This window comes from Melospiza georgiana, chromosome 3, assembly GCF_028018845.1.
Source record: "Melospiza georgiana isolate bMelGeo1 chromosome 3, bMelGeo1.pri, whole genome shotgun sequence".
Taxonomy (NCBI): Eukaryota; Metazoa; Chordata; class Aves; order Passeriformes; family Passerellidae; genus Melospiza; species Melospiza georgiana.
The window spans coordinates 18,792,302-18,819,366 of record NC_080432.1 but is presented as its reverse complement, the minus strand read 5'-3'; the positions used below and the strand labels follow the sequence as shown (position 1 = coordinate 18,819,366).

The 27,065-nt window shown below is 39.3% G+C and overlaps 1 protein-coding gene across 2 annotated transcripts in view; it reads right to left on the bottom strand.

Annotated features, from left to right (window-relative positions):
- Window positions 1–23,207, bottom strand: part of KIF16B (kinesin family member 16B) — a 140,402-nt gene extending 117,195 nt beyond the window's left edge. For both annotated transcript variants that reach the window (XM_058021110.1, XM_058021111.1), the window contains exons 1-4: window positions 23,134–23,207; window positions 6,687–6,756; window positions 5,621–5,734; window positions 1,148–1,264 (exon numbers count right to left, since the gene is read on the bottom strand). In XM_058021110.1, coding sequence (XP_057877093.1) covers window positions 1,148–1,264; window positions 5,621–5,734; window positions 6,687–6,756; window positions 23,134–23,180 — 348 coding nt within the window. In that variant the 5' untranslated portion in view covers window positions 23,181–23,207. The remainder of the gene's footprint in view (window positions 1–1,147; window positions 1,265–5,620; window positions 5,735–6,686; window positions 6,757–23,133) is intronic.
- Between the last annotated feature and the right edge of the window lie 3,858 nt (window positions 23,208–27,065).

The following is a 27,065-nucleotide window of genomic DNA, read 5'->3' as shown; positions in this document are numbered from 1 at the left end:
AGAAGCAGTATTAAAAATCCCATAAAAACTGCAATTTTACTCCATTCCAAAAATACACACCTGCTCACTCAATGTGGCACAAGAAGTGGACATTGTCTACCTGGAATTCTCCAAGGCTTTCAACATGGTTTCCCACACCCTGCTGCTAAAGAAACTAACGTTACAGAGGCTGCACTCAGAGGGTGCTGGCAAACAGCTCCTTGTAAAATTGGAAACTTGTCACAAGTGGGGTCTCCAGGAACCAATACTGGGCCCAAGGCTGTTCAACTCTGCATAAGTGACCTGAACAAAGTCAACAAGAGTAGCACAGCCAAGTCTGATGAAGACACCAAACTGAGTGGGGGAGTCAAAGCTTTAGAAGGGACAGCCACCCTGAAGTAACACCTGGATAAACTGGAATAGAGGGCTAGCAAGAACCTCATGAAGTTCAACAAATATAAGGTCTTGCACATCAAAGAACATAATCCAGGAGCACAGCAAGGCTGGGATCTATCTGGCTGGAGAGCAGCCCTGTGGAAAGGGACTTGGGGTCCTGTGGACAGCAAGCACAAGAGCAAACTGTGGCAAAGAAAGCCAACAGGATGCTGGACTGCATCACAACAACCAGGCCACAGATGAAAAAGTCATTGTCCCACTTTACTCAGCACTTGTCAGGTCACACCTAGAATACTGCACTCAGTTTTGGTCTCTGCCATAAAAAAATATGTGGACAGGCTGGAAAGGGCCACAAGGATGACCAAAGGACTGGGAAGCTGCCATGTGAAGAAAGGCAGAGAGTTGGATTTGTTCAGCCTTGAGAATAAAAGACTTAGAGAAGACCTTATAACCATGTTCCAGTATTTAACAAGTGCCTACAGAGAAGATGGAGACTCCTGTTTACAAGGAGTCTCTGATAGTAGACACAAAATACTCCTGCAGAGAATGGGACTGCATACAAGAGAATAGTTTTCCATGAGAACAATCAGCAGTTAGAATTATGTGCCCAGGGGAGTGGTGGATTCCCAACCATCAACAGTTTTAAGATTCATCTGAACAGGATGCTGGGCCATCTTGACTTGACAAGGTTTTGCCAGGAAAAGTTGGACCAAATGATCCTGGAGGGCCCTTCCAAAGTGATATTTTAGAGTTCAGTGACAACACAACGTACCGCATTTCCCATCATGGTGTAGGACTTGCCAGAGCCCGTCTGTCCATATGCAAACACAGAGGCATTATAACCTTCAAAAGCAGATTTAAGCACCTCTGTACCAAGATTTTTGAAAACCTAAAAAGAAAATAAAAAAAAGTTTAAGCCATTTCAGAAGCTTGGGGAAGAAGATTGCCATCAGCCCAGCATGCAAATATTGAATACCACAAAATACATATTTACTACAGGAGAGGAAATTAATATTTCAAATAAAATACTACTTGTTTCATATTCATTCACCGAATTTCATTTACAGCTCTGCAGTGGTTTGGTTTTTATTTGTTTCAGTCACAGAAAACTTGTGTCAAATTGCTACCTTCCTTTCTAAAGCCCCAATGTCTTTCAGCAATCTCAGCTACTCCATTCACTTTCCATTCTTGTTATTATCTTTTTGTATCTTATATTATTTGTATTTTATGTTATTATCTTTTGTATCTTCACCAACTCTCCACATTCTGCAAATATCCAGTCCCCGCTCAAAAGGAAACATTTCCATGATTCTATCAATATTTCCATGATTCTGTCAGCTTCTTCCTTTGTCTTTTTAGAGGGTTTTGTTGGTTGGTTTTGGGTTTTTTGCTTTAATCAAGTGTAAGAACATGACCCACAATCTTCTCTGTATTTTCCCCATAAGTGGCTTTCTCATAGCAATGCTTTCTAGGCTGGCAAACATGGAAATTTGTTTTCAATGTGGTAAGTGACCCTTTTTCATTATTTAACCCCTTCTCTTTTAGCCTCACCATGTAATAACTAGTAATGATCCTTCCTCCACATCACATAATATGGGACTCTGTTCTCAGCTAATAAATTCAGCTCTCACCAGATGCCTTCAGCACCTTCCTCCACAATACTGGCTCCTTCCAACATACCTCACAGATTTTCCTGACCTTTCATCATCATCCCCTCATTTCAATCCACACCCCTTATTGTATTTGGGTTGCCCCTAGACATAGGAAGGAAGGAATTAATCTGACTTCATGTTCTCAGAAGGCTAATTTATTACTTTATGATACTATATTGTATTAAAGAATACTGTACTAAACTACACTAAAGAATACAGAAAGGATACTTGCAGAAGGCTAAAAAGATAATAATGAAAACTTGAGACTCTTTCCAGAGTCCTGACACAGCTTGGCTCCAAATGGCCAATGAGTGAAAACAACCCATAGCAAAAACCAATGAAACAATCACCTGTGGGTAAACAATCTCCAAACACATTCCACATGTGAGCACAACACAGGAGAAGCAAATGAGATAAGAATGGTTTTCCTTTTCTCTGAGGCTTCTCACCTTCCCAGGAGAAAAATCCTGGGCAAAGGGATTTTTCAGAAAATATGAATGTGACAACCCCTCACTGGGCAAAGAGTAACACTTGGTGCAGCATTTCTCCCCATTAAAATATTAATCTGTGTCTCACCATCTAGACATGATTTTCTAAACTCTCATTGATGCTTCACATAGTTTAGCTACTTGTGTGCACTGTATGTGGTTTATATTCTCCAAGGCATACAAGCCATTTTTAATAGTGAATGGCACAAGCACAGTATAATCTCACAGCTTCTCCCTAGAAGGAGTGCTGGGTAATTTCTTTAATCACTAATCTTCAAATGTGACTTTGGAATACTTCACTTGACCTTCCCTCCAGCAAAGGAGTTACAGTGCTCTAACCACTTATATCTCTCAAAGAACAAAGATCAGCCAAAGCTACTTTATTCTTTCCTCTATTTTTCTCTGTGTCCAAGTCTTTATGCACTACTATTTTGATGGAATTTTCCTTTTCAAAAATGTGTGCATGTCTTACATGTAATTTGAGGTGGTGCACAGGACAGGTACAGTCAGCCTTGTCTGAACACAAAGGCTTAACACACAGGTTAGAAGCAAAGACTGCTTGGATGGGACACTAGTTTGTCACAAAAGGGCAGTAAATATCAAAACTATTTTTTTTTTCTCAGTCAGGAATACAAACTAAGAAGCTTGATGGCAAATTGCCATCCCCACTCTAACTTTGGAATACTAAAGTGTATTTTGAATCTACAAGGGATATTAATAAGGTATGCAGTATTAGACAGATTTCCACTTCTTATTTTTCTGCCTTTCAAATGGAAAAATGTAACAATCATGAACAAAGGGCACTAGGCAACCACATCACCAACAATCAAGATCAATTTTATTCTGTGGCAAGATGACTGCAAAAAAGAGGCCCTTTATGCCATTGGTGCAGCAAATTGTAATTTCTGCAGGAACTTGATAAGAGCTTAACTACAAAGCCTTCAATTAAATATGAAATCATTAACAAAGGCAAAACAGTCCATTGTGCAGTGCATGTTTAGGACTTGCACTCCCTATAGTTTAAAGACTCCTTTTGTTTTTGAAGCACTGCACACAGTGTAATTAAAACAACACCTGAGAAACAATATTTTTGTAGCTGAGCAAGAGAAGTCCACACTCCTGCCAGCCCAGACACAGGAGGTGTCCAAGGCTGTGGAATACACTTTAACAGCACAGTACTGAACACACATACTGAAGCCAAATTTATGATTTATCCTATCATTACCAATCATAAAACTCGCAGCTTTAAAAGTTATTGCTCAAGGCTGCTTCAGCCATCAGTATGTGGGCATTTTAATTTATTTTTGTTTCTACAGACTCCTGACATGGGCAAGTTATAGTAATCTTGCCTCTACCTGACCCACTCTGAAGCAGGTAAATGGCTCCAGAAGGAAAAACTTGGAAAAGGGGAACTTATCACTTATATGTGGAAAGTGGACATCAATATAGACTACAACTTGGATATCTATTTGTGTGCATTCAAATTTACTTTGCAAATCATTGTTTTGACAAGAATTAACTTATTTGTTTCACAGCAAATTTGGATTCTGTAAATAACCTGCACTGTAACAGCAAGAGCCTACTAACACCATGAATTTCTTCCTGGGGTTCCTCTAAGGTGGTCTTGTCTAACACAGCTTTCCAGAAGTATCTAAAGGCAGGTATCTAGAAGACCCAAGAATTAAATATCCATAAATTTAAGTCACAACTGCTGCAAGTCACAAGAAGCTTCATTTAGAATCAGAACAGAAAAATACAGTATCAAAATTAGTTAAAATAAATAATTACCTGACTCTGTGTGCTCAATTTAAAGCATTTGCTAAAATTCTAGCAAAGCCATATGGCCTGAAACACCTGCCTAAAACCATTCACTAGAATCTCAGGTTCAAATCATTCCTCTCAAATACATTACTACAATTTGCCACAGTAATTAGGGTATTTCTACATTGATGGCCAGATAAATGTGTGTTTCCTGGTATTTCAAAAAACAGCAAAAAAAAGTTACTTAAAAGAACATCATCAAGAAACAACAATCCAGAAAGTTTAAGAATATACATTATCAAACCTTAATATATCACTGAAATAAAAGAAGTATTCAGAATATAAGAGGATTTATCACTTACCCTGATGGTTAAATGAAAAATTCCAAGTCTAAATTCCCCATCAATTATAGTAATTTTATATATATATATATATATATATATATATATATAAAATGGCAAAACTTGTCATTCTCATAAATATTTTAAAATGGCTTCAACTTACTGTTTCTTCTGAATAGTTTTAATTGTGAGGCTTTTTAGGATAAGCCATTACAGCATCCCTGATTTCAAGGGCTCCTGAGCAGATGGGATACATACCAAGAAAGTATGGACCCAGCTGGCTCACAGGATATTCAGTAAACTCTTGCATTATTTTAAGGGGAAAGAACTACTCTCAGTTAAAGCTTACAGCATCAAAAGAGAAGTCAGCAATCACAACTTACTTGAGATTCACTTAATAAATGTATTAGGGAATGGGAAAGAACCAAAAAGTTCAACATTCCCATGAAATGCAATGTCACAAAGGGTCTGTTTATCTGAATAATGCCTATAGCTCCAAGTTTCATCTTCTGTTCTGACTATGCAGAAAGAAAAACTGGTTTGTCCTTTCCTAAGGTGAATACTCAAGGGAGGAGGAAAAAAATCATCTTCAATGTGTACCAAGGCTTTGGGACCAAGGAAAAAAAAAATTCACACTTCAACCAGGTAAGATTGTTTCTAAGTGAATAAAGCTTGTTTCTCAAGAGGATTTTTTTCTAAAAAGCTTTTCAAAACCAATTTCAGTGCTTAGAGATGTTTTCTAAATTGACCTTATACAACACCAATCAGAAAAAAGAACTTAAAAGAAGGCATTCAGCCTGCTGTTTTAGAAAGCATACCACTTACACTGTTAGATAAGTTTAAAAAAAAAAGAACAAAGCAAAATTCAGACTCTCAGATATCTAGAAAATTTCTGAATTACAGAAGATGCACTTTCAATGGAAAGAAGTTTCATGGAATGCTTCCAAGACAAAAAAAAAAAAGGGAATGGAAAAAGATCAATTATTAACATCAGAAATCCTACCATTTCTTGACAAACAAAGTTGGGACTTTTACTGTCTGCTGAGAAATAGGAAAAATCATAGGTAAATGTTTTCGTTCTCTCTCGTCCTGTGTCTCCAGTAGCACCCTCTGGTATCTATTAAAAAAAAAGAAAACAGAGCTGGTACAACACATCCTGATGAAGTAATTAAAAACATTTGACAATAAATAATCAGAATGCAAATCTAACATAATGCTACATACATTTAGAAATGTATGACAGGTGAGATTATGATTCCAACAACACAAAATCAGGAGGAAGCATGCCCTTCAATAAGAAAGACAGCCACCTCATAAAGCAGCACAGCAGCAATTATTTGAATTTTAGCTTACTGCTTCTAACCCCACTGCACATTTCTGTCACAATACTTAGGCTAGGTTAAATGGGTTCATATATGCTGTTATTATAATCAGGGATTATCCTACACATAATTTATAGGAGCCAGAGAGATGTTTGCACCATGAACAGCACCTCACCATGGAGTCATAATTAAAAAGGCGAGACATACCTGCTGTTTAAGGCAATCATCATGGTCAAGACATGACAGCTGACACTTCAGCAAAACTACACATTGAAACTCCTTTTCATATATTAGTCATGAGAAAATATCCTGCAAAGACCAATTTGCTGCACATGGCTTCTCTTGCTGAGAGAAATGTTAAAATACACCATCAAAAGGTTATAGCAAAGGATTTTGGGCTTGGCTCATTTTCATGGCAATTTCAGAAGACTTTTACAGATGAAACAGAGATTTTATAGCTATCAGAAACACACCTCTATTCTATTGTTGGCTTTCATCTCCCAGCTAAGTAATGACCTGAGTGATAAACCTTTGAAGAAATTATGAGCTAGAGCCTACAGAGTGATCTTCAGAAAACCACAGTGTAGCAATAACAATGTAACCTGGTTTCCCCAAAACATTACTTTAACACTGAATTTTACCAACTAGGAGCCATTGACCACAATGCAGCAAGCATCACTGTTTTGTCCAGTCATATTTTGGCAGCTATTGAGTCACAACTTCCTTTTATAAATTGTGTTTACTCACCTTTAAGTTTGTGATTGTTGTTTTATTTTTTTCCATTGAAATAATAAACTTTGCATTAAGATCTTTCTCCCTGAAAAAAAAAAAAACAGAACCAAAAAACAACAGATTTGAGTAGGTTAAATAAAACATACCACAGTTATCCAGAGTCATATTTCCACCCATCAGCCTGCCACAGTCAATTCTCAGATTAATTAACTTTTATTTTATTTTTTAATTCTTGTGCCCAATGTTTATTTACTTCTATAGCATATATTTGGAGCACTTGGACTTGCCTCCAAATTCCTTCATCCAGAAACAGAGCAGAAGTGTGAGGAAACCCATTTCAGAAATTTAACTCTGCAAGTCAATTAAGTGGTTTGTTCTTAATTGGAAATACTCTGATCCAAAACCCAGTTCAGTCAAATGCATGGCTCTAAGGAAGGACAAACCAGAACACAACATCACAAGCCCCAGCTTCTCACCAACATTCCAGCAGCAGCAGTTCCCACTTATCCATATAGTCTAGCTAACAGGGACTAAATGTTTAAACTTAGTATTTTAAAACTCTTTTAGAAATAAGGTACCAAGCCTGTGTTTTGAGTTCTGATGCATCATAGGAGCAAAGGAGAGAGGCTGTATTACCAATAAAGAATCACACAGGTTTGTGGCTTCCCAAAGCACAAGGATGCCAGGAAGGAAAAATTCCAGTTCCAAAGAAGTGTTTTCATGCACTTGCATTTATTTCACAATGGTTTCTGACTGTTTTCAAAAATACCATAAAAAATTGTGAGCTTGGTGCCTAAACCCAGCATGTACCAACCTGCTGCCAGAGATGCAATTTCACCATTGTTAGTCAAGAGAGCAACACAGGCTGCTCCTGAATGACAGCCTGGAGCTCAGCACCTCCTGTGCTAATGAAAACATGCACAGGGAAAAAAGAGCCACAAGGGAAAGATGCACAGCACACAAAACCTCCCTCTTCAAATGCTGACACACCTGTCCGACAGTCATCTGCAAAGTCACCTGGTGTGCCTGGCCAGTGCAGAGCAAAGCAGAGGGCCTTAAAGCTACAAAGTGCTGCTTCACACTACTGGATATTCACTTGCACCAGCACAAAATGCAAAAGAGAAACTTCTTCCCAATAACAGGACAACCAAGTTCAGGATTTTGGTGTTTTTTCTTCTTTGTGGTGCACTAGATGAGCCAAGTCTCCGTCCTCCAGCTACTCTGTTCATATTCATTTTTCCAGCAGAAACAGTAAAGAAAAGCAAAACCCATTTTAAAATCTACATTAATGAATAAAGATTAGGTAAATAAAAATGCTTAAGCAAATATCAACACATTAGGTTATTTTCTAGAGCTAATGAAAGAGAAAATTGTAATAATTACAGCATTAATTATACAATTGAATTTAGATTTACCACGGAAAACTTTGAGGTATGTCTTATGATTACTAGTCTAGATTAAGATACTGAAACACCAAAATACAGCTACAGATAATAAACAGGGAAATTGAGAAAAGTGTCCAATGGTATTTTTTTGCAGGAAATAGATCTTGGCGCTGCAGTAATGCAGCCTGTGGATGGCTCCCAGCCATCCTGCTTCTTCCACACTCTCCACCTGTCTGCAGCTATTTGTTCAGCAAAGGTGTGACAAGTAATTTGGCCCAATTAAATGGTCAATCCTACTGTAAAAATTTGTTTCAAATGCAAACTGTAATTGCTTCCTCTAGGAAGTCTGTAAGGACTCTAGGCAGGAAGAACCTTGGTCCAGAATTATCACTTTTTTTATTTTTATTTCTTCATGTTTAAGGCATTCAAGGGGAAATAATCAAGTATGTCAGTGCTTTCTTTCCCAGACCTAGCCAGGTCTCCATATTACTCTGCTAAAGCTACTCAATAATGGAATAATGGTACAAAACATTTAAAGTCTATCACCCATATATGAACTACACAAAATTCTGAGAAGTCTAAAGTAATTAATTTTGTGATAATATTATTAAACATTATTGAAGAATGAGGATTTCAAAGTGTTAAAAAAGGACCTTGGAAAGCACTAGCATACAACTCATAAATAGAATTTTGCATTTCTGAAGGAGGAGTAGTGAGAAGACAACCTAAAACAGGAATACTTGGATCAGAATAAATAAGCCAACCTGAAAGAAGTGGAAGAAAAAATTAACAAGAATCAAACACCCAAGTTTCATTTTAATATGAGACAGCTGCATATAATTTATTGTACACATACAGAGTTTAAGAGCATCTCATAAAAAACAATTTCTTGCTTGATGACAGTTATTTCCAGGCACTCATTTAATGCAGTTCATCAGGGCCAAGTCACTTCCAAAAAGTTTTCATTGCAAGCCCCACCTTAGTTAAAAGTTTGGGACAGATTTGTTTCCTCTAAAGGGCAGGATTCAGCTACCCCTCCCCGACCAGTCTGGGAGATAATCTCCTTAGAGAAATGTGGAAAAAACTATTTACCAAGCAAAGTATTCACAATGAGAATTTTTCACAGTTCCATAAAAAACAATTCTGGAAAAACCTTTATTGCCATAGCTAACAAGGAAAACCAGCAAAAAAGTTCCCATTTCTCTCTCTTTTCTCTGTGGTAGAGAACTCAGAGAGCACTGAGCTCAGAGAAAGCCAAACTCTTATCTCTGTGTTTTGAACACAGCATAAAAAAATGCCAGTCCTTCTCCCTCTCAGCCTAGCTTAAAGCTGTAAAACCAATTTCTGAGCAAAAAGACAGATGATGAGGACACCAGCATGATGAAGCCACCCCAAGATGAGGTTCAGGCTGCAAACACTGTACTGCAGTGTTGGGTAACCTTCAGGGCTAGGAGAACCCTCCAGCACCTTCACCAGCATCCACAGGAACCACTTGCCCAACCTCATCCAGAGAAGAGCTTCAGCCACTAACCAAACACTCTGCCCCTGCAAATTCCAGCCTCCATCACAAAATAATATAAAGAGACCAGCTGCCAAAACAGGTTCACAATTGAGGCTTTGATGGTTTAAGCAATCCTGCTTCCTCCTGAGCCAAATCTGCTCACACAGCAGCACTCAGGAACAGCCTCCAGGATGTTCTCATTGCTCCTTCATGCACCACGTGGAGCTCCAGGATCACAAGGGACGGAAATTTACAACCCGTGATCCCCTGGCTCATAACCAAGTGACAAAGTGATCATGCAGGCAAGTTTCTTGGCACAGACACCTGAAAATTCACCCGCCCAGTGCTGCAATTACCCCTCTAGTATTGCTCAATTCAGCCAGTCATCCAGCAATTAACTCCAGGAGGAAAGAGCAATGGGGAGAGGGGGGGAAATCACAGCAGGGCAATAGCACAGCATTTCCTAAGCTCCCTGAGACCAACACAGCAAAAAGCTGAATGAATCTCCAAATCCTAATCTCCAAGTCATGACTAATATGGCTCCAAGGCCATCATTAAATGGTTGAAGCCATGTTATATGAACATGTTAAAGTTAACACCCGTACATTACACACCAAGCAGCACAAGTGCAGTCAGAAGTGCTTCAGGCTCAGTTTGAAAGGAGCCCTCAGGGCACCAGTGACAGCTGATAAGGGTGGCAGCCTCCCCTTGCTTAGGAGAGCTCTGGAGCTCTTGACAGCTGCCCATTTTCTCTGACAGCACATCTTCATTATCTTCAAGACCTTTACTGTGCTGTCAAACCAAGCTGACAGCAGCCAGCAGATTCCAAAGCCCTAAATGAGCCCGAGCTGGCTGACAGATGAGCTGTGCCAGCTCCTCAGTTTCACCTCACTTCCAGCCAGACAAGAAAACAGAAGAAAAAACTCCTGGGGATTGAAATGAAAAGAAACAGCTTCCTTATGATCAGATTGCATTTGTCTCAGAAAGAAACAGAAACTCTGCACCATTTTGGTACTTTAAAAGAGAATTTTGTCATAAAGCGTGTTTTGTATGGCCATAGGGTTTTCTGTGATCAACATTTGCTTGTGCAGATTTATGATACCCCCATTCCCTTCTACTTTTTTTTTTAAATGGCAAATTTTGAAAAGAATTAAAAGGGAGAGTTCTGCTCGTCCCAGGACTTTGTCCGCTGTGCAGCTGAAACCAGAACAATAAATCCAGTGACAGAGAATGTAGACACAAGGGAAATCTTGTATATGACATGAAACAGAAATAATCTCTAAGTCTATACTAGTACACATGTATTGGTTCTTGTACGAAGGACAGCCTAGATTAAACACTTTCAGCCATAAGAATAAATTTTACCAGCAACACTGAAAACCAGCAGTTTCATATATTGCAGTAATGCTCCTAAAATATGAACATACAGGTGTCTTTGTGCTGTCTTCTGTCAAATGATATCCAGTGTTCTTGGGAAAACTCTGCACACTCACAGGAACACATACAGATTGATCACTATATTAAATCATGTACCTGATCTGCTTCTTAAATTCTTTTGTAATAATACTGTGGTATTCACATTTTCTGGAAAAATCCCTTTGCCCAAGATTTTTCTCCTAGGAAGCTGAGAAGCCTTAGAAAAAAAAAAGAAAACAATAATTATCTAATTTGTTTTCTAATTTGCTTCTCTTGTGTTTTGCTCCTTTGGAATGTGTTTAGAGATTGTTTCACTAGTTTCTGCTGTAAATCCTTTTGACTCAATGGCCAATCAAGGTCAAGCTGTGTTGGGACTCTGGAAAGAATCACGAGTTGTCATTATTATCTTTTTAGCCTTCTGTAAATATCTTTTCTGTATTCTTTAGTGTAGTTTAGTATATTATCCTTTAATATAATATAGTATCATAAAATAATAAATTAGCCTTCTGAGAACACAGAGTCAGATTCATCATTCCTTCCTGCCACAGAACACCCCACAAATACAATATAATCTTTTAGGCAGCTCCACCTTCCAAGAACTCTGATCACAACTGGTGAGTGGCCACATATGCAAAACTTTAAAATATAAACAGCAGCTAACTAAAGTTATTGTATCTGCATGCACCATGATCTCCCAATAATCTGGAAAAACTTTAATATTCAAGTAGAAGACTACCTCAACAGCAACTTTCCTGCTTTGCCTGCATACTGATCAGGTTCAGTAATGGTCTCACCAGTGGGAACTAGTGCTGCACAGTTTTAAGATAGCCACATGTGAATCCTCTTCTTACACATTTCTGATAGCAGCCTTTAAGGAAATGTAGCAAAAGCCCATCTTTGGCAGAAGCAACATAAAATATAACCTCAAACACAACCGTTGATATGGATGACATTCTGGAATTCTGCTGTAACTATTATACCCCTATGAAGGTAATGGGACTTCTGGATTTCAGCCCACGTGATACTTTGTGTACTTGTTTTTAATATTTTGTTTCCTCCAATTTGTTATTTTAGCTCTGCAATCCCAAGTCAAAGACAGTGTTATCTTAACCTCTTGTGTACAGCAAAACATGGTCAGAAATTCACAACTGCCCTGCAGTGCCCTTGTCTTCTGGGGTAGGAAGTCTGCAAATTAGAAATTCATTGGGGAAAAAATTGAGAGCCTGACTTCATGGCTCTTTTAGCTCCTCAAGGAATCCATAAGGCTCTTCTACTGTGACTTTTTCCTTTACTGAGACACACAGAAACAATCTGAACAGAACAATAAATGAGTTCAGTTATCTGAGTACGAATATCTTTCAAATGTATAAGCATACAGAAAAATTATGAGTGCACTCCAAGTTTCTGTATCTCACTATTGCTTTGCATTTACAGTATAAACTCTTTGGATAAGAGTCTTCATGAAGCTAATATTTGAAGTACCTGACTCATCAACAATAAGAACTTCAGCCCATCAGCAATTAAGAGGCTGAGTGCCATCTATGCATCTATTTGTTAAATAACTCAAAAACCCTCTCTCAGTAAATAACCCTGGCTTTGTACTCATGGCCTCTGCAAAACAGAGTATTTTGCTCTTCAATCAGCTGCTCTCACCAATAATACCTGCCTTTCAGACACTCAGACTTCTAAGAGTCTTTCAAGTCCTAAGGCTCAGTTAGGTTAGAAGCGTTGAGTGCTAATCCCATTTATTTCATAACTACTCCTAATTTCAAATAAACAAAGCCTGAAAAACAAACAGACTCACTTTTCTCTTACTTCAGTTCCTCAGGAAAGCTACAATTCAGAGACACTTATTCACCTTTTTTCCTTTTGGTCTCAGGGAATTCTCAACAAGAAGCAGGAGTTGAAGGTATTTTCTTGTTCATCATTTCAGTGATATAACATGCATACATAACCTGGCAATGTGTTTGATAATACTAAAATAAAGGACTTGGAAAACACTATTCTAAAACCAGGCTTTTAAGTCCAAAATGCTTAAGACCAGAAAGTTTTGGGGATTGCAAACTACATAAGGCCCCTATAAATACACTGCCCCACGTGTGTCCATGCTACCACTGTGCTCCAACCCCACTGGCATTGGAAGGTCTTCGTTCTTCAATGCTATGGAGGGAGACAGACTAAACAAGGTAATGATTGTGACAAATCCACAGGCTTGGAAAACTTCTGAACTATTTGCATTAAAGCACTAAAGAGGACAGAAGAATATGCACATGTAAGCAGAGGCTCTAAGTGGTGGTTTATGGAAAATGAACTGTCACTCCCAGCTATTCACTCTTCACTTACTGGGAGTCCAGTGCTTGGCTGAAACTCCTTGGAGCTTCTTCTGCAGGACAAGTCTAGCAGAGATTTTTGCCTGATGTCCAGGAGAAATGATGAGGAGGACTCCATCTTATCAGAAGGCTAAATAATTAATTTATTATACTATATTATTCTATATTGTATTACATCTATATTACATTACATCTAAACTGAATCTGCCAAGCACTCAACTGCACTTCACAACCTCTTGTCACTGTCAGTGACAGTCCCAACACACACACCTGGATTCAATTGGCCAGTGAATCAAAACACTCACATCAAAATCCAATTATCAATTCCCTTCAGGTAAATCATCTTCCACAATGCATTCCACTTGTGAACAGCACAGGAGCAGTAAATGAGATAAGAATTGTCTTTTCTTTCTCTGAGGTTCAGAGGATGTTAATCCTAGAAATATTCTTGGGAAGTTGTGCCTTGCTTTTCTCTGTGAAGAGAAATGTGGCTACACAAGTCCACTCCAGTTTTGCTGCTCACCAACACAAGGACAAAGCTCTGCACTTGGGGACTCTCCCTCCTGATCCATCTTCTTTGCTACATGAAAAGAGCAAGATCCAATTTTAAAGACTGCATACCTCAGTTATTCTCACTTTTCTGTATAAAGCTGTGCAACAACCACTGAAGAGGAGGTGTGAGATAAAATGGCAAGCACAGGAGCTACTTAACAGTCAGCCAGGTCTTACCTTCCCATTGAAGCAAGATTTCCTCTAATGACTTTCTTAAAAGGTATTAGCTCTATCCAACTGCCTGAGCCTCAGGAGATCCTTACACAACCTGCACTATCTCACCAGCAGTAATTCCTTAGATACTGTTTAAGCTGATCCATTATTAGCTTCATTCCATTACTCCAGAGATATTTAGAAGGAGCCATAACTAAGTATTTAATTTCTCTTTTCAGCATTTAAGCCCTGAAAATACATTTAGAGTTGCATCTCCTAACCTATCCTGGTAGTTATAACACAGAGTATACAGGTAGCTTGATATTCTTTGAATCAAGGACTCCCATCATTTTTGTTGATCTTTTCCAATTTAATTCAGATAATGAGGTTCCAGAAACAGGATTTAGGAGATATTTCCTTGCTGGGGGAAGCACCAACCACAGCTTCAGTGCTTGGCTCTGTATTTGCAAACAAGGATTACACAGAGTGCAGCACATTCCTAAATTCAGATCCATTGCTTCTAAGCAGAAAACCTTCAAAAATTAACCACTGAGTGAAAGAGCATAGAAAGAAGAGGAAAACAAGTCACTAACATTTAAAGACCATGTACTGCAGCACAGGTGAGAAACTGTAGAGAAACAAACACCAGAGAGTGCTGGCATCCTCTAGTGCTAAACCTAGAACTTTCAGCTCCCTAAATTTCTCTAATCCCTTAATTCCAGCTCCCTTGAGCACTGCTGACATTTGTGGAAAAGCCTAAGGAGAGTCCAACAAGTTTCTCTAGAATATCCTGACCTGTGGCATCCAAATTCCCAGGCACCTCTTATCCTTGCTGATGGCTTCTCTATTTGACTTAACTTCTTATTTTAGCAAAGCCCACTCTCCTCAGACCCTGCTGTCCAGTACTGTGCTTTACCACCCCTTACCAAACACATGGTTAGACCATCTTCAACTTACGCTCTTCAGAAGAGCATCTGTTCTGCTTTACACCTGCAATGTTCTCCTTAAACTCCTGAGTAAAATAACTTGGGTGTTTTTTCCTCACCTCACAGCTGCTTTTTCCATTCCTACTTAAACAGGCCTAAACTATTTAGATATCACTATTTACTACTCTTACACACAAAAAAAAACCACCTTAAAATGTATTGACGGTAAGATTTCTGACAGCTCTTATTTTTATATATGACAACCAACACTTTTCTGTGAGGTCACTAGGCTCTGGGGTTTTCTTGGGTTTTTTTTTAATTTTCTAGTCCTTTGAGTCAATGCTCTGCTGTGAGCAAGTTGTTGCTTCAAGAGCAGGTTCTCCAGCCTTCCCTCATTTTTTAATGATCTGTCTACACCTTTATAACTCAGGTTACTACACCCTTTCTCAAATATATGATCTGTCTAGATACCATATAAAGGTTTCACAATATACAGCATCTACAATTCCTAGCACACTCAATTGCATCTTCACCCCAGAACTACAGGCAGCAACAGCAGCCCAACTACCATCTCTGAGACTTTTATAATCCTTGAGAGCATTTTTTCCTAATCACAAATGTTTATGTCATAATTTATTGCTGATATCTGTTCTCAAATAACACATTCTCACCACGTCTGACATCAAGAACCACCAAAACCAGGGAGCAACAGTCCCTGGAGAACAGGCACATCTGCATGTCCTGCTCACTTCTCTTTACTCTCAAGTTTTACATCTTGAGCATGTGGCCACACAAAAATCATGTCATGTCACCTACAGGGTAAGACACAGGTCAGATTCCCCACTGTGTAACCCACAGCTGAACAAGCACCAGATTATTAAGGAGAGATGACATGGACATTGTCAGGCTGATGTTCACTCCTCTGCTCCTCCCTGTAGTACAGGACTTATCCTAGAAGATGCATGACCATACCGTAGAATAAAACTCTCCCTACAGCTCATTCCTTTGGAAGAGGTGAAAGATAGAAAGTAAAAACATTTCTTGATGTATCTTACAAAACTAAGAACACTTTCTTTCAGACTTCAAGCACTCTCAGTACCAAGTTTACATGATCCAAGAGCTGGGATCAGTCTACAGCGTTATGCACTGATCCAGTGCCAACAACAGCAGCAGCACACTGATGAAGGGACTTACATGTACATAATATGCACAGCTTAATTTGTATTATATAATACACAATAATTTATATTATATATACACAATAAACTTAATTTCAGGGAGAGAAACGTTTCTAATCTGAAAAAAAGGAAAAATCTGCCAAAGGTTGTGAAATATGCTCAAGGTTCTGAACACAAAAATGTGGCCAGGTAAAAAAGCCACATTGAGAACAGTTAGTTCATCTTGCCAACTCAGCATCAAAGTAAATTTTTATTGGATTCAAACTCAACCACATAAAAAGGCAGAGGCAGGACAGATATACATTCACCCCAGGCACATCAGAGCCTCACCCTATGCTTAAGGATCTTTCAGCTCCTTTCCATAGTAGAGGAATTGTACATGATTATGAATCAAGCACCATTATTAAAATAGAAGTTCAAACAGTTACCACAGGAAATAGCAAACTCAGCTTGCTGATAAAAGCTCATTGGTACAGTAGTTCAGAAAGTGACAGTATTGCAACACTTGGCCATATTTAAGCTGTGAGTTCTGTTATCTGAGATCACTCTGGACACCTCTAAAGGGCAACAACCAGCAGTGAGTGTCTAGCTATCTCTTCAGAGACAGATATGGTATTTAGCTATGAGTGTCTTTCCTTCTAATCACTCCATCATTTCTCATTTCACCTGTGATACATTAGTGTTATACATTTTGTCTAAACACTCTCTCTTTATAAGCTTATGAAAATTAAAAATGTACACAGTAACTTGAAAATGAAAAATATACAGTAACTCATACTTAATTTCTAATTTGAAACACCAATTAATTCCCTCTTCCCTGCATTGACAATCTTATAATACATTTTCCATGCATGTTTTTTTGCTTCTCTTCTCAATTCTAAAAAGCATGGCTATTTAATTATAAATTTCATACTCCCAGCAAGTTGCTACCTAAAATACTTGTAAACATTTAGAATGGAAACAAAGAATTCAGCTGGCTCTTCACTGTTTACCTGTTTATTTCTTTTTCCTGCTACAAAAACACTCCAGTCACAAGTTCCTTGTGAAACAAAACAGCTTTTTTTATATCTCTGTCTTTTGCAATGCTCTATTAACTTGAGCCATTGAAAACTCTGCTGTTGATACTACAGCCTGGATTGTGCAAGCAGATAGTTTTAAAGATAAGGTACTGGTTGTAGATTTCTCAAGGTACTCTGCATGCAGAGGAGTTGCTCAGACTTCCAGGTGTAACCCAGCAGTTATCCAAGAGGGCCAACCTCACATCTAATGAACAATCACACAGACTGTGTTTGTGGATTAAAGTATCAGATTTCAACCCAAACAAATCCCAGAGTCACTCAAAAGCTGTCTCTATGCAACAGAACATACTTCCTCTGTCTCCCCACTACCAAACAGAAAAACTTTTAATCCTCATGCCATAATTGTGAATGGCTGCATAACCATATGGAACACTACAGTGTCGGACAGGTACTTCTGCCATTGGTCCCTTCTGGAGTGTGTACATGCAGAGGAAAAAAACCTTCTTAAACATGAAATCAAATTAGAATTTCTATTTCATCATATTGGCAATGAGAAGAGAGCTGCAAAAAAGCCTAGGCAACTCATTTAAATGAACATCTGAAAATGCTAAGAGTAAAATGCTGGGTAAGCACAGAGAAAAACTTATCACAGTGCAGACCCATCTTCTGATGTCAGCTGCACCTTTGCAGGTAAGGACAGCACATAACCCTCATTTAGTTTGTTCACCCAATTAAGCACAATAATTAGTTTAAACAAATACAAGAAAGAGAGGAAACAGGATAAAAGTCTGGAAAAGCTTGCATCCCTCTATCACTGCATGAGTTAAAAGCCAAACAGAACAGAGCTATCAGGTGTAAGAAATTGAGAGCCACAAGAATTTAGTGGCAGTATTTAGAAGAATCAAGTTGACATATCCTTTACTAAGTATCAAAACAGCTTTTCTTATTTGGCATATTTTAGATGGTTTTATTTAACTGACTGTCTTAGGGTGATTCATAATGATAATGTGTTGTCATCTTATTTCAAAAGTCCCATACCTTCTCAGTGATTTCTCATGGTCAGCTCCTCACAGCACTGACTCCTTCTCCAGTTCACAGCACAACCAACAAACTCCAACTCCCCTCACCCAGCTAACCCACTCTTTTGTAGCACTCATCATTATTGGACACAGCTGTGGCCTGTTCCTAATCTTTGGTGATTGGTACAGCTGCAACTCCTCAGCTGTGAGATTACCTTCTGCACTATCTTTATTTTCTTACCTTCTACCCCTCCACAATAACATACCCTGTAACCATCTGAGGAGCATACACTCCTCCAATAAATAAATATACCATGGTGGGTGATGTATTTATTTATTTATTGGAGGAGTGTATGCTTCTATACATATATCTACATTCATCCATCTGTTCCTGGGTCTTTAGGACCCTGCAGTTGGGAATCTCAATGGGATGGGGGGGTAGTAAGTTGGGATTGGGAGTTTTAGGAAGTTGGCTTTTGGAGTGAGCGTTTTTAAAAGCTGCTTGCCCAGGTTCATGGCTCTGCACAGCCCAGTGTTTGCTTCACACACGGTTCGATTTTTGCTCAAGCTAAAGCTTTTTTTTCCTTTTTTTTCTTAAGTAGTATGTTAAATATAGTTTTGGGTTATAACAAAATGTTAGAATAGAAACTGTGCTACGTAAGATACTTTTTTTCTAAAGAAAGGACTTGCACTGAGATAGCAGCCACAGGATGTTGTATTCATATTGTTGTCACCCTATTTCTAGAGTCCCATACCTTCTGGGTGGTTTTCTCACAAGCAGCTCTTTACAGCAGTGCTGCTCCTGCTTCTTCATCAGGGCTCCTCCAAGGCTCTCCCTGACCAGCCAGCCCACCCCCTTTTATCCCAGTTATCTTCATTAGCCACAGCTGCTGCCCAATTAAGGACAGCACAGCTGCAGCCCATTTAGAACAACTAGGATTGGGGCAAGGCCACTTATACAATACATAGATTTTACTATAACAGGACACCTAAATCCTTCAGAGAAAGAGAATTTATTGCTCCATTATCAGGAGAAACGAACTTCTTCCTGCCTCACTCAGGCAGATGATGCTGTCAGGATTCAGAGGAAGAAGTTGACGCTGACCAGACAGAATCCTGTGTTTGAATGGAATTTATGCATCATGGATGAGGTGTATGAATATGCAACAGGCTGTTGCTTTTAAGGGTTAATCCTCTGTTAATATGGGTCCTTTTTCGGGCTGATTTTGCCCAGAAAGAGGTACCCGGACTGTCCATAACTCTTTGTTTTTATTGTCTCGTATTGTCTTAATTCAAATTGTCCAAATTTTAATTACTCTAATTGTATTAGTATTTTTATGACCATTTTATTACTATTAAACTTTTAAAATTTCAAAAACAAGTGAGTGGCGTTTTTCACATTCCAGTGGGGTGGTGAGGTCTAGCAGTTTGATATTTAGCAGGAGATATTTTATTTATTTTTTTCCTACCTGTTTGTAAATAAACCATGGTTTTTTAAAACTTTCCTGTATTAGTATTCATTTCTTATTGGTGGATAGAGATTATTGGAATCATAAAGGAGATAAGTCATTCCAGCATCTTCTTTAAATTGTCTCAAACCAAGACACTGATAAAAGTATAAAAGTGGCTTCCTGGAACACTAATTGAATTCTAGTTTACATAAAGATGAAACATGACACAAAATGGAAGCAAGGAAATACTGCTCTCTCTCTCTTTTTTAAACTGATGAACAGATGAAAATAAAGCAGTGCATTTATATGAACTATGCAGATGCTATGCATAATAAAAAATAGAGAGCCAGAATTAGGTGAGGCCTATCAGGATCCCAGATATCACACTATGCAAAAGACAGTGACTACTAACCAGTCACCCACAGTCATCTGTTCAGTATGTCAGCAAAAGTGCCTCAAAGCTAATTACAATTCCCAACAATCCCATCTTAGGAATGTTTCTAGTGACTGTGTTGGAAAATGAACCTTAGAAGTGATGGTGTCCAAATCCATTACCTTGCCAAAGCAGAATATACCAAGCACCCAAGCTCGCCCCCCTTCTATCCAATGACAAAAACCAAGACTTGAGCCAGCTGAAGGTTTTTTGCTGCCTTTACAGAAATTTACAGCTACAAGCACAGACTTAAGGGCTGTCATGGCAATTCAGTGGTGAATGAGGGAAACCAAGTGACAGATGGAGACTCACCAAGTAACTACCTAAGCTCATACTACAATTGGTTTCAAAGCAGTAACTGTAAAGCCATTAGACATACTTCCATGATATTATGCAGAGATAGAATCAAAATATTTCAGTATAACACAATTTGGGATGTTACTCAAAGAATGGTTAAGGACTTAAATGGTTAAGGATTTGACAGGTCAAGTCAGAGAAAATGAAGATTAAAAATAAATCACAGAAGAAGAAAGCAAAAAGGTTTGTTAGCTAAGCAATAGAACAGTAAATAATCCTTAAACAACCCTCTCCCCATCAGGTTTCATTCCAAAATCCTTGTTCATGGCTTAGCACACAATTAGCAGTGCTGTGACCCCACACAGTGCAACTGCTCCTTAGTGCAAGAGTCCTCCTATAACCATTCATCAACTGGGCCTTCTCTAATTAAAAATGACTCATAAAATGAGCTGCACTGTATTATCAAACTTCAAACAAACCAAAGCATATTTAACTAAATTAACTCCATACAGTGTCATGGTAAGGACTTTGAAATGTGGTGCTGGAGAAGGAACACCTGGCTGTGAAGATCCTTTGAATAGGCAGAAAGGCTTTTCCTCTGTAAAATTCTCCAGGGACCCAAAAGGCAAAGGGAGCAGAGCTGAGAGAAGACACAGGCAAGGGAACTCTTGCCAAGGTGCCCCTGCCTTGGCAGGGGGCTGCACTAGATGATCTCCAGAGGCCACTTCCAATTCTAACAGTTTGGAGAAACCACTGAGAAAAACATGATTACTGCTCCTGGCTTGCAGTTGGGCATGCCTTTCCCACTGCAAAGAAAAGCTACTGCATCCTCCCAGGCCTAGGATTAGGGTTTTACAAAACCCAGCCTAAGTGCAGCAGTGACTGATAGAGAGGAACAGCAGTGACTCCAGTGCTGGGTCCCACACCAAACTGCCTCTAAAAAATCAACGCTTAAAAGCAACATCCCAGGGCACTAAATCCAGCTTCCTTGTAATGTTTCACAAACACCTAACAGCATCCCATAAACCCCAAGGTTTTAGCAGCTTAAACTGGTAGGTTCTCCAGTTTGCATGGTCAGACACACCCGTTTTCAGAGCAAGCTGCCTGCTGCCACACAGCTGTGACAAAAACCATTTCCTCAGCTTGCCCCTTGCCCCACACCCAGCTCTGTCTGCCCTGCTCTCAGGTTTGCCCTTTTCCATTGTGCCACAAATCGTTTCCATCATTTTCTTGGTATGCTCAGATCCAATCCCATCCAAGTTATCCTCCTACACCCAACACAGTCACCATGTCCAGAGCCTTTGTGTGACATTCCTTTACCACAACACTTGCAAACTGACAGATCTGTGCTTCCACTGCCTATCACAATCACCACCCCTCTCTTCTGCCATGTGCTTTCCATTCCTGTGTCATTTTTGTCTCTTAGCAGATCACAGGTGCACTCCTCCTGCAAAACTTCTCCATGCTACCAAAACATTGAACATAACAAGTCTTATTAATACCCCGAAGACCTATGCTAACTGCTGTCAGAGATTCTTGAAGGAAAAGTGGAGTGTAAATATAGAATAATTTTTAAATTTTTTAAGAACCACATGGTTAGACCCAAGGGAGAGGGCAGGGGGAACCAAAAGAGTGTGACAAAATTATTCACCAACCCAGACCTCCAACCACCTAAATTATTCAAAACCAACCTGCAATATTTTCCCCTTCCTACCTTCATCAGCTCTATTCTCATAAGATTTTTCTTTCCCCCACTGAAAACAACAAGCTATGGAGCAGCTTTCAGAATGTGACAAATTGTGTGTTTTAAACACCTGAATCACATCCAGTGAGAGGAACAGCAGGAGCCTGATGGGCTGCCTGGGCTTTAAACCACTTTTCTTTTGAACTGGCTACACAAATTCAGAACAAGGGAAGAGGAAGAGCACTGGCAGTAGAATCACACAGCTTTCCACATATTATTCCTAACCTAAACCATCAACTCTGTCGTGTATATTATGCACATATTTCATGAAGAAAATGGTGTTTATTTCCCAGACACATCTCAGGAAGTGGGTGATGAGCTCCTGTCCATACAGCAAATGCAGCAGACTGCCTGGTTTTTATATATACATATATAGATATAGATATATCTACATCTATACCTATATAGAGATATATCTATATAAAGATAGAGATGTATCTATATCTAGATATAGCCATATAGATCTATATATCTATGTATGTATATCTGTCTCTATATCTATATATATTAGATATATACATATATAGATATATATACATCTTTTGAACATAAGCTGATAACTTTTACCACGATGGCTCCCTATGAACTAGACAACAATTTCTCTCTCAAGCAGGTAGAAAAGGTTGCTGTTGCCAGATAAGTTAGGGTTTTTTTCCCATTTTAGAAGCCTGACTATACATCCTTGGCAGGTCCCTCCTCTCAGAGTTTTCCATCTTCACCAGAGTAACTTTTCCGTCACTACAGAAGAACCAAAGCAACGCAGAAGGACCAAAGCAACTTCCCAGGCAAGGACCCGCTGCTCTCCGCTCCACCGGGAGCCACTTCCCAACCTCCCGGGGAGGAGAAGAGCTCCAGCAGCCGCTCCTGCTGGGCAGAGCGGCTCGGCCGAGCTCTGGGAGCCCCCGAACTCCCGGCAGAGCCCCCGAACTCCCGGCAGAGCCCCCGAACTCCCGGCAGAGCTCCGCCCCCGGTGCAGCCGTCAGCGCCGGGACACGGAGCCGGGACACGGTGTTCACCCCTTGTCAGCGACACCGGCTCCGCGGCGGCCCCACACTCACCTGCGGTTCATTGGCCGCACTCGCACGGCCACCTTGACGGAGGCCATGGCTCATCCCGGCCGGCCCGGGCCGTCCCTCCGCACCGCCCGCCGCCGCCGAGCGAGGCCGCCCCCAGCCTAGGCCCGGTCGCTATGGCGACCGCCAGCCTGCCCCGGCGCGCCGGACGGCGGCCGCGCAGGGACAAAACGCTCCTGGCCGTTGGTGCGCCCGGCCGCGCCGGGGCGGGGAAGGAGGAGGAGGAAGAGGAGGAGGAGCTTTGAGAGGAGGGGCAGAAATAGGAACTGAGGGTGGGTGTAGGGGAATTTCTCCATAGGGCCACCCACCACGCTATATTTATTTATTGAAGGAGTGTATGCTTCTATACATGAACATATATATATATATACATATATATGCACATATATACACACACGTTCATACATATACATACATATAGTCATATATATGCACATACATGACATATACACGTATACATACATACATATATAGCCATATATATATATCTACGTATATTATATATATACATATATAGATACATATACATAGACACATACATACATATATATGTGTCTATATATATAGTCATATATATATGCACACATATATATATATATATTACAGATTCAATTAGTTTGACAAAGACCTCTGAGATCATCAAGCCCAACCTTTGTCTAAACACTATTGTGTCAGCTAGATCCAGGCAGGTCCAATCTTTCCTTAAACACTTCCAGGGACAGTGATTCCCCTGTCTAATCATCCCTTCTGTGAAGAAACTTCCTGAAGTCCAACATGAGCCTCCCCTGGCGTGGCTCAAGACCCTAAAGGGGTCAGCCCTCCCCTGGCTACAATCTCTTGGGTTATATATGGGAACCACTTGGTTATATATGCACATATGCATATACATACACACATATATACATATATGTACATATATGGATATATAGATATATATACAGCCCTCTGTATGTATATTTATATATATGTATATTTTTATTATATATGTATATTTATATATTTTTTAAAATTAATTTATATTCATATATATATAACTCCCCATTATACACAGAGAGAATTTTTATATACAGTGTTATACATATAAAGAAAATATATTTATATTTATATTTATATTTATATTTATATTTATATTTATATTTATATTTATATAAGTTGTATATTTTATATATTTATATCTATAAATATATAAATATGTAAAATATTTATATATTTTATATAAATATAAATTATTTATATATAAATATAAATTATTTATTTATATATAAATAAAATATATATTTTTATGTTATATATATAACATAGAAAGCATATAATATATAATATATATATTATATATTATATATTGTATATTATATGAAATATATATTTTTATATAATGTTATATATATTTAATATAGAGAATATATATTATATAAATATATATATATATAATATGTACCTCTATCTATAGATGGGGAAGACAGCTGTATATTTCTATTTATCTCTGTATATATATATCTGTCATTTACATCTATATGAATCTATATGTTTCTGCATATATCATGGAATTACTAGGATTGGAAGGGACCTCTGAAGAACACCCAGTTCAAGGCTCACAGATTAACAACCTGACCTGGGAAAAGGAGGAGAGCAGGAAAGGGGAAGTGAGAGACAGAAAAACCCCATTCTTACAGTCCAGAGGTGTGCAGGAATGAACCAGGGTCAGAGAAACACAGCCAGGATGGAAGAAATTTAGAGGATGATTGACTGGTGGAGGTGGTCAAAGAGGAGGGGGTGGAAGGCTATCAAACACTGAATGACAGCTGAAAACCAGGACAAAGAGATGCCATGGGGCTGGAGAAAGGAGAGGATGAAGAAAGAAGGCATAACAGTGATGTCCCCAGTCCCCAGAAGTGCACACATCAACTGAGAGATGAGGTCACATTTTAATAGAAAAGTCAAGTTCAAGGAGTGATTTTATAGCAAACCAGAAACTATTATATGTCCAATTTTCTCAAGAAACAGGAGGAATGAGAACAAGAAGCTGCAAGGAGTTAAAGTCTAACTGGTGCAGCAGCTTAGAAGAAGGAGGAAGAAATATAGGTCTATATAGGAAAGACATAGAAAGGAACAAAAAGTGAGAGAGCGAGAGAGCAGAGCACATTGCTGGAGATCCAGGAGGCTTTCAACAGCCAGACAGGACCTCTGACCTGCAAGTCAGAGATTAAAAACTCTTATGAAGTTTTGGAGATGGAAAAGAAAGTAATGAATTTGTAATGTGGATTTTTCCTGAGGTTTTCAGTGATATGAAAGGACAAACACAGGGTAAAGATGCAAGGTGAGAGACAGCTTGTGTTGCTGAGATAAACTCCAAGGGAAAGAGAGGCAAGTCAGGAGTTTTGGCAGCAGTGTGAGGGTATTGTGTACCAGAGATGACAGGAGGAAGGGATCAGCTCTGCCATGTCAGAGAGGTGTTACAGGGGGAGAGAAAGAACAGGGGTGTTGGGAAATCACAGTAGTAGCAATATTTGCTTCAAAATCAGCCAAGGACTGAGTCACCCTAGAGAGCTGACACACTGCAGCAGCCAAACATCCAGGCAGGGGAACACCCACCAATGCACTGAGCAAACTGATTAAAACCTATTGAAAACTTCATAGAGGACTCTGGGAGATGTGCAGTAAGCTGACAAGGAATAGCAAAAACACATTAGAAAAATATTAAAATAAGTTTAAAAATGTATAAGAAAAAGATAAATGCATGTATAAAGCATGCATGTACATCAGTAAAAAGATGTACAACTGTAAAAAAGATGTACACACATGCTTAATAGATAAAAGAATAAAAGCAATGGTAAAAGCTACACATGGCTTCTAGGAAAGCCAACCAAAATGTAGCTTAAGCTCTAGAGCATCTAGTAACTCCTCTCAAACAGTCGTGCTTTCCCTATATCTGCCTAGCAAAACTAATGAAGAAATACACCTTGTTCAGTAAATACATGTCCAGGTGCTGTGTTCTGAGACATCCAGCCATCAAGGGCACATGAGCTTCTCCCCACTCAGAGAAAACACTTTTCCACTTCCACAGTGAGTGTCCATTGGAGCTGGACCAGCTAAGGCACACACAACACACCTGGCATGGAGCACTAAATTATCCCCAGGCTTTCCCATCTTCCTAAAATTCTCCATGGTCTGCTACTTCAGAAAGTTCTTTCCTTCACCAGGCAAGGACATGAAGGCTGTGTGTAGTCCATGGAGAGTAAAACCCAACCTGGTTTGATGCAGCAGTGTGGATGAAGCCTTGTCCATGTAGCCAGCAATGGGATGTAGCCAGCAATGAGTGCTCCTCTTTCTCCTGCCCCTGGGCTCAACAAGGACATTGCTTGAAGCTCTCACTGGTTCAATCTTCCCCACAAAATTATTACACACCATCTGCCATTTTAGTCAGGCCAAGTGAGTTTTACAAGAGGAGGACTCAAAGGAAGGCTGCTTTCCCAGGGTTAAGCTGTTTCCTGTGGTTAAGCTGCTCAGTGGATGTTCTAAGGATTGAGGCTGTAGGAAAGTCACTCTATTCTCAGCCTGGCTTCTACAAAACTTGTCAGAAAGGATTATTTTTGAGCCTTCTAGACATAGATCAGTCTCAGTTCAGGAGAAAATGCTCTGGAATGAGTGTTTTCTCTAAAGACAAGGGCTTCAGCAATCTCTTCCCACGGATCAGAAATGAGTGGTAGTGGATGAAAGTGAAAAAACCACAATCACTTATTGACAAAGTGCCCACACAGCATGGGGGGAAAAAAGAATAAATGCTGAATAATGAATTGTCAGAACTTTACTCCACATCACAACAAAAGGAAACCTAAACTGCCAGGAAAGAGAAAAATAAAGGCTGGCCACATGGCAGGGAAGAACAAAATGGCAGCGGCTTCTGTCACAGGGAAGGA